The 19,313-nt window shown below is 47.5% G+C and overlaps 1 protein-coding gene across 11 annotated transcripts in view; it reads right to left on the bottom strand.

Moving 5' to 3' along the window:
• Positions 1-19,313, bottom strand: part of FOXP1 (forkhead box P1) — a 370,707-nt gene that overhangs the window by 89,802 nt on the left and 261,592 nt on the right. For all 11 annotated transcript variants that reach the window (XM_062585701.1, XM_062585713.1, XM_062585712.1 and 8 more), the window contains one exon: positions 11,661-11,789. In XM_062585701.1, coding sequence (XP_062441685.1) covers positions 11,661-11,789 — 129 coding nt within the window. The remainder of the gene's footprint in view (positions 1-11,660; positions 11,790-19,313) is intronic.

Here is a 19,313-nt window from a genome sequence, read left to right as displayed (position 1 = left end):
AGCGCAATAACCAAGCAGCCCAGCTAGCTCCTCAGTGCTGCTTTCAAACACAGCAACAAGAAGAAAAGTCAGTTTGTCTTTCTGGAAACTTTGGAGTTGTCTAACGCGAGCTCGGGGAGCGCCCAGCTGCTCAACCTGCCGGGCAAGGAAGGATGCCACCAGCCAAGGTCTGGATGGAAGTGGGTGTCAAAGGAGGAAGGAAGGAAGGAAAAGGATGCGTGCGTGAGTGTGTGCATACGTGGGATGGGTGCTGCTTGATACACACCCGTGAACAAAGAGTTTAAAGAATTTTCAAGCTATTTATTCAGCTATACGTATCATTAGAAGCCTACAGATTATGCTGCTGCAAATCTTCCGAGATTGCCGCTGGGTTTGGACACACGTTAAATCCCAGGAGCAATCGCTCTGCCGAAGCACACAGCAGGGGAAGGATCAAAAAAGTAATAGTTTTAAAAGCTTCCAACTCATTTCCAGCAGTGACTTGCTGTGGGCGCGTTTAAGCCGGAGGACACAGAGGCACCGGTGAGATGGAGTGTCCAAGCGCATGCTGAGACCTCGTGTGCTTCAGTTTCCTTCGGAAAAACGCTGAGATTCAGGGCAGAGGAGCCGCTCGAGCCTCGCAAGAGCAGCCCGTCCCGGGCCAGCACGCTTATAGCGAAGTCTAGCGAGCTTGGAGCGCTTTCGCTCCCAGAGGTCGTCCCAGACGTGGCCGGGGGCTCCTTCGCACCCCGGGCAAATCTCCCTCTGCTGCGCCAAGAATTGCTTTAACATAAAACCTTTTATCGCACCAGCTCGCACGGCGAGCTCACCGGTTCGGTCTGTCCTGCCTGCAAAGGTGATGGGAGGGCCGCAGGCAGCGCTACCTTGCAGCGGCAGCCACAGGGGGGAAAAAAATAAAAAAGGATAAAAAAAGGTGCAGAAAAAGGAGCAAACCCGGTTCCACCGCCCGCTGCCGCCGCTGCTGCTGCTTGGGGCTTGCGGTTTCGCAGCTTGTCAAAACAGGATACTATCGAACTTGAAAATGTTACGATCGAAACAAAGGAGAAACAGGCAGCACTGCGTTAGCAACCGCGCAGGCTTCCCTCTGGTACGCCGATTTCTTCCCCCCTCCTTTTTTTTTTTGGTAAAAGCAGCTTTATCCACGTTTGCCAGCGCGCTATCTTTGTACACCGAAATCTGAAGACAAGTGTCTAAGCAAAACAACGATCACTTTCTATGAATTACTGAACATGTGTAATTCATTTATCTGTAATATTGTGCTAAACTCAGCTCCAATTAAACAAACGAAAACACCTGCTTAGCACACATAGATCTTTCCATACCTCAGGGGAAGACACATCAGTGCTCCTCTGTAGCACAATCTGGCTCATAAACCTACACTAACAATATAAAGTCAGATTTTTTTTTATATATGTACATAGACAAGAATGGGGGGGAAAAAGCAAACGGTGAGATTTTGGGAGGGAGTTTTTTAATATTTCTGTTTAGAGCGAACACAATTCTGCAGTGTTTCGGCCAGCCGTCGTACTTTTTTGTTTTCGCTTTGCGCTTCTTAAAGCGAAATCAAAGTTATAAACTGAAGTTATTTGTTTTTTTCTTCTTTCTTCTTCTCAGTAGACCCCAGCTCAGTGAAGGACTCGGAGCAAGCATGCTTTCCAAGCAAGTGAAAATAACAGCTATGGGACCTCACAGAGGTATAAAAGCCATAAACTTACTATTTCTTGTACTGTCGGTTGTGCATAACGTGGTTTTAAAAGATCTTACTTAGGCTCCGAGCTATATTGATGCTCCTACTGCGGAGAGCGCTGTCCCCAGCGCGGGTCTCAGGCCACCCGCTCCCAAGGGCCGAACTCGCTGCCGCCGCTGCAGGGCGAAACCCGTGCGGTCATCTCCGCCTTGGCTTTCCAGGACCGTCCTGCTCGTCCGAGCGCTGCCACGCGCCGCAGAACGGGGCGAGCGCCGCGCGGAAGGCGCTCTGGTCCCCGCGCTGCGAACGCGGCCGTGGCGGCAGGGGAATATTTGTTTTCCAAGTAATTTGTGCACATTCACAAAATTACAGCTGTCTGCCGTTTTCCTGAAATATCTGCCCTGCTGTTTACAAGCCATAAAATATAATCTGTCTTTTGTAGGGCTCCAATTGGTAAATTACATACACACACACACACACATATATATATATTTACAGTCAGACTGGCTACTCTCCGCTATAAACTGGATATTAAGACCGCACAAAACCTGTGTTAATTTTAAAAGCCACTTTGCCCCCCTTCTCAAACCGCGCACGGGAAGTGCCAGCTCTTCCCGGCCCTCTTTTTCCGGGGAACGGAGCCGCCCGCCCTCCCTGCGGGACCGGCAGCCTGCGAGCGACGGACGCGCCCGCCGCTTCGGCGAGGAGCCACGCTGCAGCCACGGCGTAGATCTTCCAATTAGTCCCCGTTTAAACATCTGCTGGTAGACTGCATTTAACATTAGTTATTTGAGCAAAGCACAATTCGATTAGGCTGTCTGAAACTGAGCCAAAGTCTGCAAAATAATAGCTCAATTAAATTTTGTTTTGCTTTCATTTGTCTTATACTTTCCTGAGTGTGATACAGTTGCATATAATCAAGTAAACTAATTCCTTTCAAAATTAGAGATTTCAGAGCCTTTTCCATCTTCTCCCCAAGTTTATTTAATAATCTATTCCATCTTCTCCACGCTTCATTGAACCTCCTCTTGACACAAAGTACAATTCTTTCTTGCGCCTTCGGTCTCCTTTAATTTTCCAGGCTTTCAATGAATCGAGATTACGTGCTGTTAACGTTACACCTTAAATAGATCAGTAATTTCTAAAAGGCAGCTTACATTTATCATGAATACACAAACATTTCAGCAGTGTAACTGTTTTTCCTTTGCACATACCACACAAAATATTTTGCCAACCTGACTAGACAGCTGCAAAGCTGTCAAGCTCCACCGCCACGTTCGGGCGGCGTTTCCAGTTGTTTCGCCGGCTCTCGTTCCTCCCGATCCTGTGCTGCTGCACTTGCTGCCCCGCAACTTCAGTGTTAGCTCTAGAGATTCGAGCATACGAGGCCAACAGCTGCTCTCCGCAGCTCGAACGAGCTGGATCAAAATGCCTTTTTCCTGCTCCCCCCCCCTTCTTAAAATAAAAAATTGCTGTAACTCAAGCTTTTCTGGCAAAGTTGAGGGGTTTAGGGCAAAGCTGAGCTGGGCGACCGGCTCCTCGGAGGGCCGCCACGGCGGGCACGGAGACTCGCCGGCGCTCGACGTCCCCGGCGCCCGGCTCGAGGCGCGTCCGCTTGAACACTTAAACATTAATACTCAAACATTTAAACCTTAATACTTCCACGGTTCTAGCAAAAGGAACCGTAAGCCTGCGTTTTCTGGGAGGAAAGTGCCTTTCCAGGCAGAAGAACCGTGGTACATTGTACTTCTTCTGCAGCGGGTTTTTTTAACATATTTGTTGCAAACTGTGAACACAAAAGGACCAGCGGAAATAGGTATCTGGCAGGCTCTTCCCCACCGCGTGCTGCTGAAAGCTAGAAGTACTACCGGAGCAGTTAAAAATCTGTTACTTTGGTGCAGAAAGCAGAGAGGCTCCTGTATTAAAACGCAACATAACAGTCCGGTTCTGCCACGGGCAGCAGAGTGCAGCCACCTAAAATCCCCGCGCAGCAAAACAGCCTTAAAAATTACGGCCGCTGAAGTCCGTGGAAGTTCAAAACGGGATACGTCCTATTTAAAATGTAGAGAGCTACTAAATATGACAACCATCTGATGTATGAAAATTATTCACAACCAAAAACAGACAGTCTGGAAATAGCTGGGATGACTTCATTTAGACAGAATTACCCAAATCTGTTTCTAATATACACAGTACACATAATAAATTTTTACAATATGACAAGGAAAACAAACTTAATAAAAGTTCCTGATCTTTTGTTACACAAGCAAGCTATAGCCATGATATGTTTATAATATTTTGCCCATGATATCACAGCTAAGTAACAAAAGCTAAGCAACACAAAAAATAAAAAAAATAAAAAAATAAAAAAAACAGAAAAACCCCAGTTTCGAGGTCTGCGTTCAGCCCGCGGCTGCGGTGAGCAGCGCCCGGCTCCCCGCCGGCAGCGAGCGGGCACGGGCCACGCCGCGTTTCCCCGGTGAGAGCCTGTTTTCTTTCTCTTTTTCTTCCCCCCCCCCCCCCCAAAAAAAAAAAATATACCAGGATGCATCTGAACGGTAAGAGATTTTTTAGCCTGTTTCCTTCACTCCTGGTTATTTGACAAGTGCTTGAAAACCCTGTTATAAACAATATCTGCAGGAAAACAGATGATGCCTTGCGATCACAGAAGGTAATTTTTTTCAAGAAGCAAACTTTTTGAGCGTTTCCCAGATGCACCCCGTCAATCTTACTGTGTTTTTACTATCTCAGCTGGTTTTTCCTGCCCGGGCGCGGGGCCAAGCGGCGCGGGCTGCCCCGCGCTGCCGCCGCTGCTCCGTGGCACTTGCACCGGCTGCTGTTATTCCAGGCTGCAGGAAATTTTCTAACCGCTGGACGGGCCCCAGTGCTGCGCACTAATAAGTTGCAGATTGGCGCGCTCCAGCGTGCGCGTGTGTTTGTGTGTGTCAAAGCGGTGCCCCGCTTCGGAGGAGGGAGGAGGGGACGGGGGGAAAACAGTAGTTGAGAAACGCTGCCTGCTCGAACCGACAGCGAAGTGACCTCTGCAGCGCATCAGAAATTCCTGCAGGCTTACAAAAGAGAGGAGTTCGGTTTTATCACACGCGGTAAGGCTCACGTGGAAAAATGGAAACGCTACATCACTTGACCCGAAGTTGCCCCCTTTTCAACCGTGGATGAACATTATGTAGAAAAACTGTAAATCAATTGGAGATGTATTAAGAGAGACCCTCCTTTTTGCTGCGTGGAAGGTATTACCTTTTAATCTCTAGATTTATTTTGCAATGTAAAGTAAGCGAGAAAGACTTAATTTCCGTAGCTGAGCTGTGTTACTCTTAAGTCTGTTTAGCATCTCCGCACATAATTTCCTACACTTTGCTTGCATCAGGAAAAAATGAGCAAGCATCACTTACCCGAGACTGAGTCACAAATATTTGCCTACATTAACAGAGCATTAAAAGCCATTTTAAACAACTTAAGGAAATTGTGTTAGCCTTTAAACCGTGATTCACCAGTGTAAGAAATTAAGAAACTTTTCCTCTTTAAAGGCAAATCAGCTGCGCAACCTCCTTGTAGTAGCATTAGCTCCTAAAGCAGACTCTCCTCGCAGAGATCCCTACACAACAGATCTCTTTGCTTAATGAAATTACTTCTGAAATTTTCCTACACTCAGTGTTAAGTACTCTGAAATTTCAATCTTTTCACATCCTTGAACTCTCATCAACATTTTTTTTTCCAGACTGTGTCAATAAAATTGATTACTTGCAGTTCTGAATTCTGCTCTGCACATGGAAATAAAACAATTTGTTTTAAAGTATTTTCTGAAGAAAGCAGAACGTGGCGATCGTATCTACGAGATCAAAAAAAAAAAAAAAAAAAAAAAAGGAATCACGGGGTGGGGGGGGGAAGAGGAGGACGAGGGGGACAACCCAGCCAAGGAAGCCTTCCCCCGAAAAAGCAAAGCAGCCCGGAGAGGAGCCGTGTCCCAGGAAGGCCAGCTAAGCCCCTCGCAGCCACCGCCAGCCTCAACGCGCGTCTCCCGACGGACGCGGCCTCCCGACGGACGCCGACGACCTTTTCGGATGGCTAACGCCTTCCCGAACGTGCCGCTCGCGCCCCGGCGCCGCTGCCGAGCCGCCCGGCCGAGGCTAAGCGCGCCGCGCCGGGCGCGCGGCCCCGGCCCCCCGATCCGATCCGATCCGATCCGATGCGCGGCGCCGCTCTCGCTCCTTCCAGCGCGCAAGCGGACGACCAGCAAGGGTCCGACGCTGTTATTCCTAATTACCTTTTTTTCACTCTTGATCCTGTGGCGCTCATAATTAGTTACCTGGGGCTGCAATCCAATTTGAAGTGATGACAAGAAAGTGATCCATGAAAAAGTAATAAGTTAAATCCAATTTCAGCCTTCCTCTAATTAAATGCACATGGAACTAATGACTCAAACCCTACCATTTCAGTGATAATGGTAATTAGCGAGGTGGGAGTCGCTCGCTTTTTTCAACACTGTAGGTGTAAACCACAAGGTAAAATGGCAGGAGCGCTCTTAATTACATGTGCCATTTTGTCAGCAATTTGCACGTCTCTGCCCGGGCAGGAGCGCTCCGTTCGCCGCCTTCCTCCGCGGTGTTTGCAACAAACAAGCCGAACGCCGGCGCGCGGCTCCCTGAGGCCACCTGGTCGCAAATCACTTTGTATTTCATTTTGTTGTTATTGTAATTTTTTTAAAGTTATTCTGCCTTCTTCAGGAGATGCCAGCTCACAGATAAACTCGATGGGAGCCAGGCACCTCTGAAGACCTGCAGCTCTTTGACCTCGGACAAGTTGCTTAATACCCCCCTGCCTCGGTTTCCGCGTCTACAGAACAGGAACGACCCTGCGTGCGGAGGGCAGCCCTCGCCCTCGCCGCCGGGCCCCGCCGGGCATTCCCGCTCCCCAGGGGCCAAGGGCTTCGGACTCAGGTAACCACAGGACAATCCCAGGTTTCTTTCCAGAACAGCAAGTGCATTCGTCACCTCTCTGCTCAGCGCAAAAGGCCGAAAAAGTGAATACTGAAGGCTTCAAAATATATCGAAGGGCAGCAAAACAAGGCCCTCAAGCTTTACTGAAAAAAAAAAAAAAACCCTTTTCTCCCAGTTTTCCAGCTGATCACAGAGATTTGAGGACCTTACCCAGGTTGGTTGCATCTGCGTGCTTGACGATACCAGCGCTTCCCAGGCATATTCCAAGAACTGCCTGACTAGCGCTCATGATTTGGCTTTGGGAGGAAAAATGAAGAGCTATAGGTTTGCTAGCAGAAACCAGCAAAGCTGAGTTTTATTTTCAAAGTCAAAGATAAAAAAATGAATGACTCAAAGTCTTCATAGGGAAATTATTTAAACCCTGCAGAAGTGAAATCTTGACCCTACTGGAGTTGGTGGCAAAATTCCCATTGGCTTGACCGTGGCCATATGCAGATATACTCACATATATAAGATGGAAACAGAGATACTCGTACAAATAAAATAAATGTAATGGCCTTTCTCAATTAACTATGAAGACAAAATTTATCTACCATTCATTAAATTCATCAGTATGTGAAAAGGGACGCTGCATATAAATCCTTAGGCTGCTTAACCTGTTACTTACATGCTCCTGGTGAAACACAGAATATCCTTCACTTCGCTTTTATTACACTAACTACCAACTTCTGATTTCACAAAAAATAGCAATAATGCAATTTGCCTTTAAAAAGTGTATCCCCAAAACGTCAAGCTACAGCCGATCGCCACGTTTTCGTGATTTTTGCTCTTGCCCGCGTCTACTTCTTGAGATACTGAAAGGAAGTACTAAGATAATACAGCATGCAAATTAAATTCTACAAATGCACAGCCAAAATTTTGCTTTAAAAAGCACTGGTATGCAAAGTTTAAGACAGCTCTGTCCCTTCAGCCTCCCCCAGTCTCACCCTGAAAACATAAACCAAACCCAAATTCTTTTTTTGGCAATGACTTAAAGGGAATATTTATTTTCAACTCTGTCAACTAAAACTAAAAGTTTCCATCTCAGTAATTTCATTATTTTTTTTCTCTAAGCACACACAGATTAACTATCATACAAGAAATATCATTTTATTACATAAAAAAGTCAAGTGATTGGTTTCAACTGCAAGATACTGACTTGGACGTCCTAAATCTGTTTTCAGTCCGGTATCCAACTTTCAGCTCAATGCAACACACAACATTTACGTCTTTAAAAAAAATTGTATTTTTAGTATTGCCAAAACACACATGCACTTTTACTTTCTTGGGAGAAAATGTGTCTCTTGATTTGTTTCCAATCTGTATATTCTTGCCAGCAACTAAAATGCTTTAAGAACCAAAATGAATAATCGTTAAAAGCATCAGCAATTAAAGCTGCAAATTTTAATCAATATATCTATTAATACAAAGATATATTTATCTTGGCCAGGAAAAATGTGCAAATTCTCAAAATCCTAAGCATACCTGGCCTGTTAATTTATTTTTCACAGATTCAAGGAAATCTAACATCTATGGCAAATATATTACCAAACATGCTTTAGTCTTTTCTTTTTTCACTTCAAGTAATTGTTGTGGTTCTGACATTTTTTATATCCTTTTTTCCAATTGCTGGTTACTAAATCCATTCCTTAACTTTCAATTTTCTTTTGTTTGTATCATCAGGCTGTGAAACTGGAGGTCACTGCCAAATATAAAGCACAGCAGTGTGAGATAGGCTCAAAATGTGAGTCATATCGTATATTTGGAGGGTTGGTTTTTTCACAGCTATCAGCAGAGCACATCTCCACTTCTGCGTCCAAGTCCTTATACCCTGAATACCTCGAAATTGGTTAAAAGCGGGTCTTCAGGTAGAGCTCTCAAGGTCAAGGGATGCCAAAGACGATGCTGGAGCCCGTTGTCATGTAAACGCTATTCAGAGGACGGCACCCCGGCGAGGCCACGGGATGCCGGGACGTATTTAAGCGCCGCGGTTACTTTAGCAGCAAATAAAGAAGAAATATGAAAAATTACCCACAAGCAAGGCGGCAACAGACGGGCTGCGCAGCGCACGCTGGATTCATTCTCCCGGCGCGCTCGTGCCGGTTCGGTTTGCCTGACCAAGCCAGGCAGCGTCGGTCCCGGCGTGCCAGCGGGTGCTGAGTACCGCGCCGGAGACCCAGCGCCCCGCGGCGCCGGCACGTCTGCCCCCGCCCCGCATTTCACGCGGGTGCAGCAGGGGCGGGCGATCCCTACGGGACTGCCGCTACACCCAAAGCTCTCTCAAAACGACAGCAGCAACAACCAAAAGTACCGGCTAACCGCTCTGGCGCTCCCCCGAGACTCACGCCTATCCCTCAGCTAAGCACAACGACAACTTGATTCGCCATTGAAGCAAACTTCTGACAAACGGGTGCGTTTCGGCCACCCGTGGATCTGTCCTACGCGCTGTCAGCACGGGTACTGCCGAACCGCGGCGGGGGCGCGGGCATCAGCCCGGACGGGCGCGCTTTACTCCAGAACGCCGACCAGCACGCCGCTGTTTTCTTTAATAATGTATTCTCGTCTTACAGATGCACGCGGGGTCTGCTGTACTGAAGAGGGCTTCCAGTATGTTTAAGACCGCAAAAGCTCCAGGAGTGAGGAGGAAAAAAAAAAAAAAAAAAAAAAAAAAAAAAAGAATGGGCAGTCATTTGAATCAGTGAGTGACAGGCTGGGCCAGCTCTCTGTATACATTAATAAATTAGAATTTTAATTGTGTCTCTGACTGCAGGAGCTGCTCCAGTACTTTAATATGTACCAACAATTGGCTATGTTATGGAATCCGCGATGTGGCCTTCACTGTTGACCTCTGCAACACAATTCCCAGTCTGACTACGGAAACCGTTTGGTTTGATCCTTTCAACTTATTTGAATCCTGACAAATAAGCTCACAGCTGAAAGGTCAACACAGTCATATTTCATCCTCTGGAGCTATTCTTAAGACATCTGCACAACAAAGCACTTCTTTTAGTACCTGACACTGGACCTAGCCAGCACAATCTCTCATTAAAAATGTCCCCAGTGGAAGAGTCTATTAAAAGGCATATGGATCAGCTATGGATTTACCAAATAAAATATTTCTGAAAGCATTAATATAATGGTTTGGATTATGGCACTCTGCGCTGCCAATAAAATGTATATTTGCCCAATGACAAAATGCTTCATACTTTCCAAAAGAATAATAGCTCAGCTATAAAGCGCGAGGTGTTGTCCAGCAGACTGAGCACAGGGGTGGGAGCCAGGAACTCATGAATCTTAATCCTACCTCTAAAACCAATTCCCTCTGTGATCCTAAGCAAGTCACTTAACCTGCCTCCCTCAGTTTCCCTGTCCAGGACTGGGATAATGCTACCTACTTATCAGACTTTCTTTCTGGGGATGTTTTGGAGATTAGTATTTGCAAAATGCTTTGAAGATGAAATCACTACGCAAATGCTAGAAGATGGCCTTACAGGGCCAAGGGCTGCGGTTAATAGATATTCCTCACTTAGGTACAATTCCTCTTGAAGCCACTGTGAGCTGTATTTGAGTAAGAACCACAGGTTTGGGCTCTCTAGCTTTACTGTCAAGGCCTTTAGTGATTTCAGCTTTACCTTCCATATTCTACTACATATTTAAAGAGTCTAGAATCTGTATTTTTGAAGGAAAATAATCTGCAGCACATATAAAAGGCAAGAGAAGCAGCAATGCTGTCAGAGAACTCATGGTGATAGTATAGCAAACTAAAAAAAAAAATTACAAAGAGCAAAACAGACATGAGTTTGACAATGTGCTATGACAACAACCAAAAAAAAAAAAAAAAAAAAAAAAGGATTTGGGGCTACAGAGGCTGAAGCATCAGATATAGAACAGCAAGATAAGATAAATGTCCCAGCTACAGTGTGACTGCAACTGAACGGCTGCATTCAGTAACTTATTATCAAAAATATGGTGACAAACTGCAATAGCAAAGAGAGTTGTAATAAAAGCAATAACTAGTTGCAAACCAGTAAAGTGGTCAAGGCTCTAGAAGCGCTAGCTTATAAAATATATAATGAACTAGATACATATAGTTTGCCAAAACTGGCAAGTACCCGTTACTATCTCAGATGTTTGAAGAGTGTGAACAGGAGGCAAGGCAAGGGGACTGACTCAGTATTTATACGAGGAGCACTACTTGGAGCAAGCGGATGGAATTAGAGTGGAAAGTTCCCGAGCGTATGTTTTGTTATGGAAGCCTGTCTGGAAGAAAATAATAATGGGCCCACCGTCACTTGGGATTTCTAACACTGGAATGGCAAAAAAAGGAAAATGTGATGCATGACTTAATAGGTCTTTTTTGTCTCTAACGCATCTGATTTATCCTCAAAGACTAGCAGGACACACTCCAAAGCTGCGTATGTGTGCACATATCCTCTGTTAGGAAATGCTGTGTTGGTTTTAGCTTTCTGAATTCATAAAGGTACAAAGCCTGGTAATATTTAGAATTTATTTCTGAGGATGTCCATAAATCAGCAGACAATAAAAGGGAAAAAAACACACTGATGATACGATATCCTAATATTTCCCCAATATTCTTGACACAGCAAATCAACGGTTTGAGTGAACACAGAATAGAAACTGAACAGCAATCAAACAGAATGTTAATGCAAAATCCTATGAGCACTGACACTGTAACAAAAGCTATTCCATTTTGTAATAATGCAACCTTACCAGATGCTAATAAAAGTTACATGCTCAAGGTTTGTAAATACGCTGGGGGTGGGATTTTCAAGAGCACCCAGCCGTTTTTCTTCACTCCCACCTATGTCAACCAGAGCCACTTTGCGGACACCAGCTGGAGGAAACTGATTCAAAACCAAGTGTCCCTGCAGGTCTCATCCTAGCCTTCGCAAATGAGATGCATCTATTCAGGTTTCACAAGCAATAGGCTGCCACAGATGCACATTGACTTCCCTTACCTGAAGGGCTGGCTGTTTGTCATTCCTCTTTGGAGACTTTAACCCACTGACTTGCTGCTGTTGCTGCTGCTGTTGCTGTTGTTGCTGCTGCTGCTGTTGAAGTAGAAGTTGCCGTGCCACCTGAAGAGCCTGCAAAGAAGAGTTTTGAAAATTGAGTTTACAGCTGGCAGAATTTGGGGAATTATGCGCATAGCATACAACCAAGACACTCCTTTGATTATCGGCCACTGATCTGCTCCTAAAACCCACAGCAGGGGCAGCCACCAAAAAAACCCTCAGCGCTTGCACCCAGTAGTGCGATATCCCACCACTGGACTTTCCATCGGGATTATGGAGAAAAACAGCGGCACCTCAAGTCCAATTTTTGTGTTGTAACCTTGAGCAGACACAGAAATCCCAGTGGTGAACACTACAAGGCTGTTTTTACCTGCCATCTGGAACAGCTCATAGAGTCTAGTTGGTTTGCTAGGGGGGAGCTCCATGTGCTAATGGCTTTTATGTTCTTCTTCTCCAAATGGTCAGGCTTGGTTTACAGAAGAGGGCAGTCACATATCACTATCTGTGACACCAGTCAGCCTGCTTTCCTGAGGGCCAGGGAAAGCCAGAGCAGTTTCTAGAAAGCTATCAGAGGCACAATCAGAGACAGCGGCAGGCAGAGATGTGCTGGTTCCCAGGAGGAACCATACTTCAGCACGGAGAAAGCTCTTAGGAGCCACAATGAGACCAATGAAAAGTGGGGACAGCATCTCATGCTCCCCTAATAATCTAGCAGGTTATGACATATCAACTGCAGCATCCACGAGCCTGAATCGATGGGTGGCCAAGAGAGAGCAGAGGGACACTCCAGCATTGGGAGATGAAGGGAGAGCAGACATGACACCCGAAAATGCCATCAAAGCATCAGCTGGTGGTGGAGTATTGTGGAAGTCGTTTGCCACACTAGAGAAAGGGGGCCTGTGAATACCGGATCCAGGCAGCAACGTGAGGCCGTAGCTCCTTCACCAGGTGGAAGAAAAAAAGGTGCGGAGACAAAAAAGGAGGAGAGCAAAGAAAGGAACGAGGCACCTCGCCTGGTCTGTGAAGCCTGGCTCCGTCCCCAGCATATCACACCTCACCGAGCGGACCAAAGGTGAGAGGCTGTCGGCCAGGTCCAAGGGGGTTTGTGGAGCTCAGCTGATAGACCCAAGCCTGGTGCCTCCGGCAGGATCCACCATCGCTGGACGCCAGGCTGCTCTGTCTCCTTGGAGACGTTCAGTACATGTGTAGGTGGAAAAGTGGGAAGGCTGAAGACTTCATTAATGTAAAATAAGAAAAATAGTCCCTTTGCGAGATGCCTACATGGAAGGAGGGAGAAAGCTTTCCCCTACTCCTACTGTGTATGCTCTCTGAATGATTTAATTAATACCTATTTAATTAAGGAGTCAGATACGCTCAGGGTTTCACTTGCTTCTCCAAGTTGCAAAGTGTTTTATCTCGCCGCAGAACAGCCAGGGAAGGCTTGACATGGAGGGTAATGCAAACTCAGATCCGCCACCCCGCCACAAAACCTTGCCATTCCATGACCAGACCCTCCCTTCTGCTTCGGAAAGGACCTCTGGCAGCCCGGGGGTGGCGAGAGCCACCGGCACGGGCCAGCACAGCCAGGGCACGCTGGATATTTGGTGGAAAGGCGCCCCAGGGCAGCACGCGGCGACAGGAGGAACGGAGCACAGCCCTTACCATCCTCGGCCTCGCTTTTGCCCCGGCAACGAGTCCTCGTCTCAGATATAACAGCGAGCCTCCTCTGACCAGAAAGAGTCTACGTGCGGGCGCGACTTCCAGCGGAGGTTGGTGCGGCGGAGGTAAAATCAGATTTTACACGGGACGTCAGGCAGCCAAGGCTTAGTGCACCCGCAACACCTCTAAAAACGACATACTGACACGCCTGCGTACCCGCGACCTGTGGCCCTCAGAGGGGTGCCGGGGACGCGAGGAGCTGTCAGTCACGCGCGCACGTCGCAGCTCCGAAGGACTCGCACGTGTGTGTTCCCACACGCACAAGCCCTGCTGCAGTCCCCTCAGCGCAAAGGACCGCAAGATCCGGAGCCTACTGATTAATAAAACGCAACGAAGGAGCCCTTTATGCAGAAAGTGCTATTTAGGGCAAAAACGCAACGTTGTACTGAATTAGCTTGTTTGGCTGTTAAAGCATCTTCAAGGGTGGGTAGAGGCTGCACAAAAAAATCCTACACAACTTAAGGGGATGGGCAACAAACACTCACCTACTTAAGAGGGGTGTTGTATGGCTTATTTAATTAATGAATACTTGTAAAGCACTCTGAGTTGCTCAGACAAGAAGTGCTATACAGTACAAGTGCAACATATTATTATATATTATTAAGACTGGCTCTGCAGAGGAATAATTCCAGGTAAATGTGCAATCAAATGATCATTTTAGTTCCCAGTAATTAGATTCAATAGGCCAAAAAAACCCACAGAAGCTTTACTTTAATCATACACTAAACAATCAGAACATCCCTAACCTTTCAAGATACAGCCTTTTTGAATAAAACATCATCAACTTATAGATATTATTCCAAAAAGAACCAGTCACCATATGTGTTGTCTCTTTGAAATACAGTTGCTATAGCAGACCCTGCATGCATTTCATGTGATATGATCATATTCTATCCTTTCTGGCAGCTGAGAGGTTGCACAACTAAAATTGGCTGCCAGAAATTTTTGAAGATTCCCAGAACAACTAGCCATGCAAGAAATGCCTGGTTTCTGCTTGAGCTGGCCACGAAGCTCTGTGCAGCTAGACCCGGTGAGCGCCACAGCCAAGAGGGCTCTGCCACCAGCCGGCCCACTTGGGCCAACCTCACTCCAAGCCAGGCTGCCAAGATGTCGAGGAGCACAGCGCAGGAGACTCCCCTGCTCCACACTCCCGCACCCACGCGCACACACACCCATCCACCCGCTCTCCTACAGGCGGGATGCTTCCTCACCTCTTGGAATAATGTCTACAGTGGTCTGCTTGGTGTCCCACTGCCTGAAAAAGCACCTGACCTTGCACTGAGACTGGGTGGCATCAGGGACATTAGAGCAAGTTGCAAGAAGTGGGCATGGAGGGAGGGCACAGAAAGCCCAGAGGAGAAAGGAGAGGACTAAAGAGAGTAACAAATGAGTTGGCTGGGGAGAGCATCTAATGAGCCAAAACAGACGGGAACGAGATGGGAGCGCTGCGGACGGGACAGGTAGGGGTGAGGCGGCAGTCAGCTGGCAGCTCAGCGGAGCGCAGCTTCCACCCGCATGTCCCACGTTTGCTCTCTCAAGATTCTGCTCTTCTGCTTGTAAATAACCGAAGCAATAGAAGCATCAGATGAGCTTGAGTTTAAGATGTGGAAGCTGTTTATGGCATATATCTGATTCTTGCCTGCTTTGGTGGCATGATGAATCAAGAGGTACCAAGTCACTCAGCCTTTCTAGATTTCCTTACTCAGCCTTTCGCCTGCCCCACTTGGACTAAGCACACTTCCCCTGTCCTTGTAAAGTCTCCTCCAGAGCGCTATGCATATGGGACAGGCTGTGTAAAGAAAAGATGGTCAGCTCAACACAGACAGCGCTAGCGCTCTCTCCTCTCCTCTCCTCTCCTCTCCCAAGCCCATTTGGAGTGCTTCTGCGAAATTCCTCTGCCGATGGCAATTCAGGCCCAGCGGAGAGCTACCCTCGTTACACCGGCACTTCTCACACAATGCTATCCGACAACCACCGCTCCAGAGTCCCGTCGCTGAGCTGGCACGGTACCTCCACCACAGCTTTTCTGGTTGGACATGGTAACAGCTCCCGTGGAAAGCTGAGCTTTAAAGGCCGGCTTGGGAACCCTGCTGAGGTTACCGGGGCTGCACCGTACGTCAAGTGAGGATATGCAGAGAAATTACTTTGACAGTGAAGTCAGTCCCCCAACCTTCATCAGCACAGCGATTCACAAGCAGGCCTGTACATTAATAAAGCTTCCTGTGGGAGTAGATGTTGCCTTTGATTTGCATGTGAATTCAATGCTAGTGAAAAGTGCCAGACTGTCAGACATGGAGACCAAAGTCTCTTATCTTTCCAAAAGCTTCTGTAGCAGTTTCCCCACATTTCCTTAATCATCTGCCTTGTCCTCAACTTACTGAACAGGCAGTAGAGAGTAAAGCTGGACTCTGTTCAACTTCTGCTTCTGCCAAGTCCTGAAACAAGGGTGCCAGGACTGTTTACTGCTAGCCAGCAGCTCCGGTAACGTGGCCCTCTCCTCACGAGAGGGTGCACGAACATCTCCAGGCACTCTCTTTTCACACATTCCTCCAGACTGCCATAGTTACAGCCTAAATCTACACCATGTGCTTGCACTTCTGCAAGGGAGCAATTGCTGGGGTAAAGCGGCGCTTGCTTCTGCATGCCGGCAACGGCGCCCTCGCGCACGGGATTAGCACCTGGAGGTGCCCAAAAGCCCTGAAACCACAGAGGTGCTTCGGAGCTCAGGTCCCACGATTACCATTGCTGGTGTTGCGTGCTCAGCCCTGAGCGCCCGCTAACCCAGTTGCGGACCAGAGCACGGCCGTGCTGGGTGTTTGCAACAACTCTGCCCACACGATAATCCCTGCTGCCAACAGCTAACAGCACAGCACCTCCCTCCCTTTACAGACACACAACTACGAAGCCCGTCCTACTGCAGGGAGGCAGAGAACGGATGCACTCGTTCCCAGGTGCACCTTCCGAGTGCCGTGATTCCTGCAAAACTACAAGCTGCAAACAGTTCTTGGTCACCTTCAACACAGACAGACTCAGGATGACTTCAGTAAAAGGCTCACAACCAACCGCATCGTCTCTATTCGCCTCTGTGCTACACTTAAATGCAAGATACATTAAATATACTCCTGGGCTATTTCCTTATCCGTTAGAAAATCATCAGTGGATAAAGAGATTTTCTTGCATAAAACAGAGAACTGTAAAAAGGCAATGGAAATGCTGCATTTTAGAGACATTGTACAAACATGCAACAATATTTGGGAGCCAGTGCTGGGTGCCACCTCACCAAGAGTATTAACATTGAGTTCACTGCGAGATTAATCCAGTATCCTTCTCCCAAAGATACTATAGACCCCCACACTTGAATCATAAATATAACTAAGCGGGAAGCCCCACTGAAAACTCCTCTCCCTATGGTTTGCAAGATGGGAATGTTAAATGCTTCCCAACTAGTTAAGCACTTGGGGGAAAAAAAGAGTACGCATCTGAGATGACCCAGACAATTTTATTGCAAAACAGACAGAATGTGACTTGTTTGCCCAGCTGTTGTTTGCCCAGAACATCCGGCACTGTTATCTTTTAAGTTACTGTTGTAATTTGACATTTTCACGCAAGCAACTCAACCTTTCAATTTTGCCATTACTCTTTAGGCATAGGTTTTGCTCAAAGGATAAAAATGTAGCACTCCCTCTGCTACAACTAGAAACTTCTGATTTGGGAAAGGGGCTGGGGAAAGGAAATACACTGGAAAAAGAGGGTAGAAAATTTTAAAAATAGAAATGTGGCTGAAATGCCATATACTTGCTTACAGTATTAGTACATAAGAAAAACAGTAACAAGATCCAAACCTATGGAGCCTCTTGCTAACTTGTTCCACCACTGGAGCCAGTATAATAAGGCAGTGACTCTCTCAAATTGTTTTTCCATCAGCCTATTTCTTATTGAAGAAAGAGAGCTCAAGCTCCTCCCTTTCCATCTGCTAGAACCAATACTAATATCAATCAGCTATTAATGAAATATGAAGACACGCAACTACAACGGGCTGACTCTAATGCACTGCTGCTGCGAGAAGAAGCTTGTTTCTGTGCCTGAAGTTGATCCAGACAAGGAAAGGCTGACCCAGACAAGGGAGGTTTGATCCAGACAAGCCAGGGAACTGCAGGACACCCTGGAAGGTGTGGAGACACAAGCAGAAGACATGAGGGCTCCCAAGAAAGCTGTTCGAATTTTCGTCCGCACCCCCTGCCCTGCAAACTCGCAGAACAGCACTGCAGCGACGAGCTGCCTCCGAAATGAAGAGCCATGCAAAAAGAAGTTGCCGGAAGACTACAAAACACAGTTCCTTGGGCTTTTTCAGCCTCCTAAGCTTTCTGGGCCTTCCCAGGTGGACCCATGCGCCCCTCAAGAAAGCAACCTGAGAATGGAGTAAGGAAGCATTCCCAGGAATCAGAAATGGTAGCATGGCCATCTGAAGTGTTCAAGCAGAAAATTAAAGAAATTTTTTGGCCAACATTATCATGTGTCCATTATTTGAGTTATGGTCATTAAAAACAACAACAACAAAAAAACCTCAAAATGCAACAAGCAGAGAGAAAGGAGACAGAAGATACCTTAAGGGCAAAAGCTATCCCTGGAAAAAAAATACAGCGTTACCCTAGTTCCAGACTCCAGAAGCGAGCCATCCTTTACTGACCTCGGAAGGACAACAAACAGCCAGATCCTTACACAGTTAAGACCACCGCTAAACTTTTCCCGCAGCTTTTTAAACAACACGCGGCTTTTCAGTATCAGGCATGCAGTTCTCTTACCATTTATTTTTCCGCGAGTTTCACAAAGGCTTTAGACCCTAAGGGGCCACCAGGAGGGCAGCTAAACAGGCCCAGCTTCCCAGTGGAGGCATGGCCCACCTTTGCCAAGGTTCTCCTGCTTCCATTTAGCCTTGCAAGACAAGTACCTTTGTTTCTCCCGGGTGGAACGGAAGGGGGTTTTAGATTCAGCCAGCGATTTCTCTTCTTTCTCAGCTCCCATCTGTCCTCACACTCTGCTCCATTCCACAGCTGCTCCGAACGGAGCAGCAAAATGCAGTTCGCAAGCTCTGAAGCCTGGATGCACCAGAGCTTCAGAGTTTGTTAATCTCTCTCCCACTCCTGCCTCCTCTCCTGCTACACCCTCTTCTCCTGGAGCAGCAGATGTAGCGGAGCGGTGGTAGGAGGCAGACACGCAGGGGGAACGTACACATTGGAGGGTAGCCCTGCTGCAGCTCTCCTCCGACAGGCTGAGGAGCCGAACAACGTGTGGAAAACGGCGAAGAGCAGAGCAGTATGCAAAAAGGGGGAAAAAAATAGTGCAAAGCGACAGCAGTGGGTAGTGCTGTTCCTCTGGGAGGAACAGAACAGGGGGAGGTGAGAAGAACCAACTAGGGAGACTAGGAAAGAAACCAAAAGGAAGAGGAGGAATGAAATGTAGAAGATGCAGAAAGGAGAAGCAGATGTTCCTGCAGCACTTATGCCCTCTGACTTTCGTACGCAGCTCTTTCCTCGTCCTCCACAACTGGGGAACACACTGCTACCCGCTCCCCGCCGGTTACCACCACCCGACCCTCCGGGCCGCCCAGCAACGCCAGCCGAGGCCACGAGCCGCAGCAGGGCGTCTCGAGGGGGAGAAGCCCGGGCGCAAGCACAGGCAGGACACAGCTCTCGGCGAGGGGACAGCAGGGAGCCCCGCGACAGCCCCGCGCTTGCACGACACCTCCGGCTGGCCGCCACGGCTGCGCCGGGACGCGGCAGGCTGGCTGAGCTCGCCAAGCGACTAGCGGGTGATTCCCATGCTGGAGAAAGGAAAGGGACCTGGGCGAACGCGTGTTCGATCCCAGACTCACATCCT

Source organism: Rhea pennata, chromosome 12 (genome assembly GCF_028389875.1).
Source record: "Rhea pennata isolate bPtePen1 chromosome 12, bPtePen1.pri, whole genome shotgun sequence".
Taxonomy (NCBI): Eukaryota; Metazoa; Chordata; class Aves; order Rheiformes; family Rheidae; genus Rhea; species Rhea pennata.
This window is presented reverse-complemented; position numbering and strand designations above follow the sequence as displayed.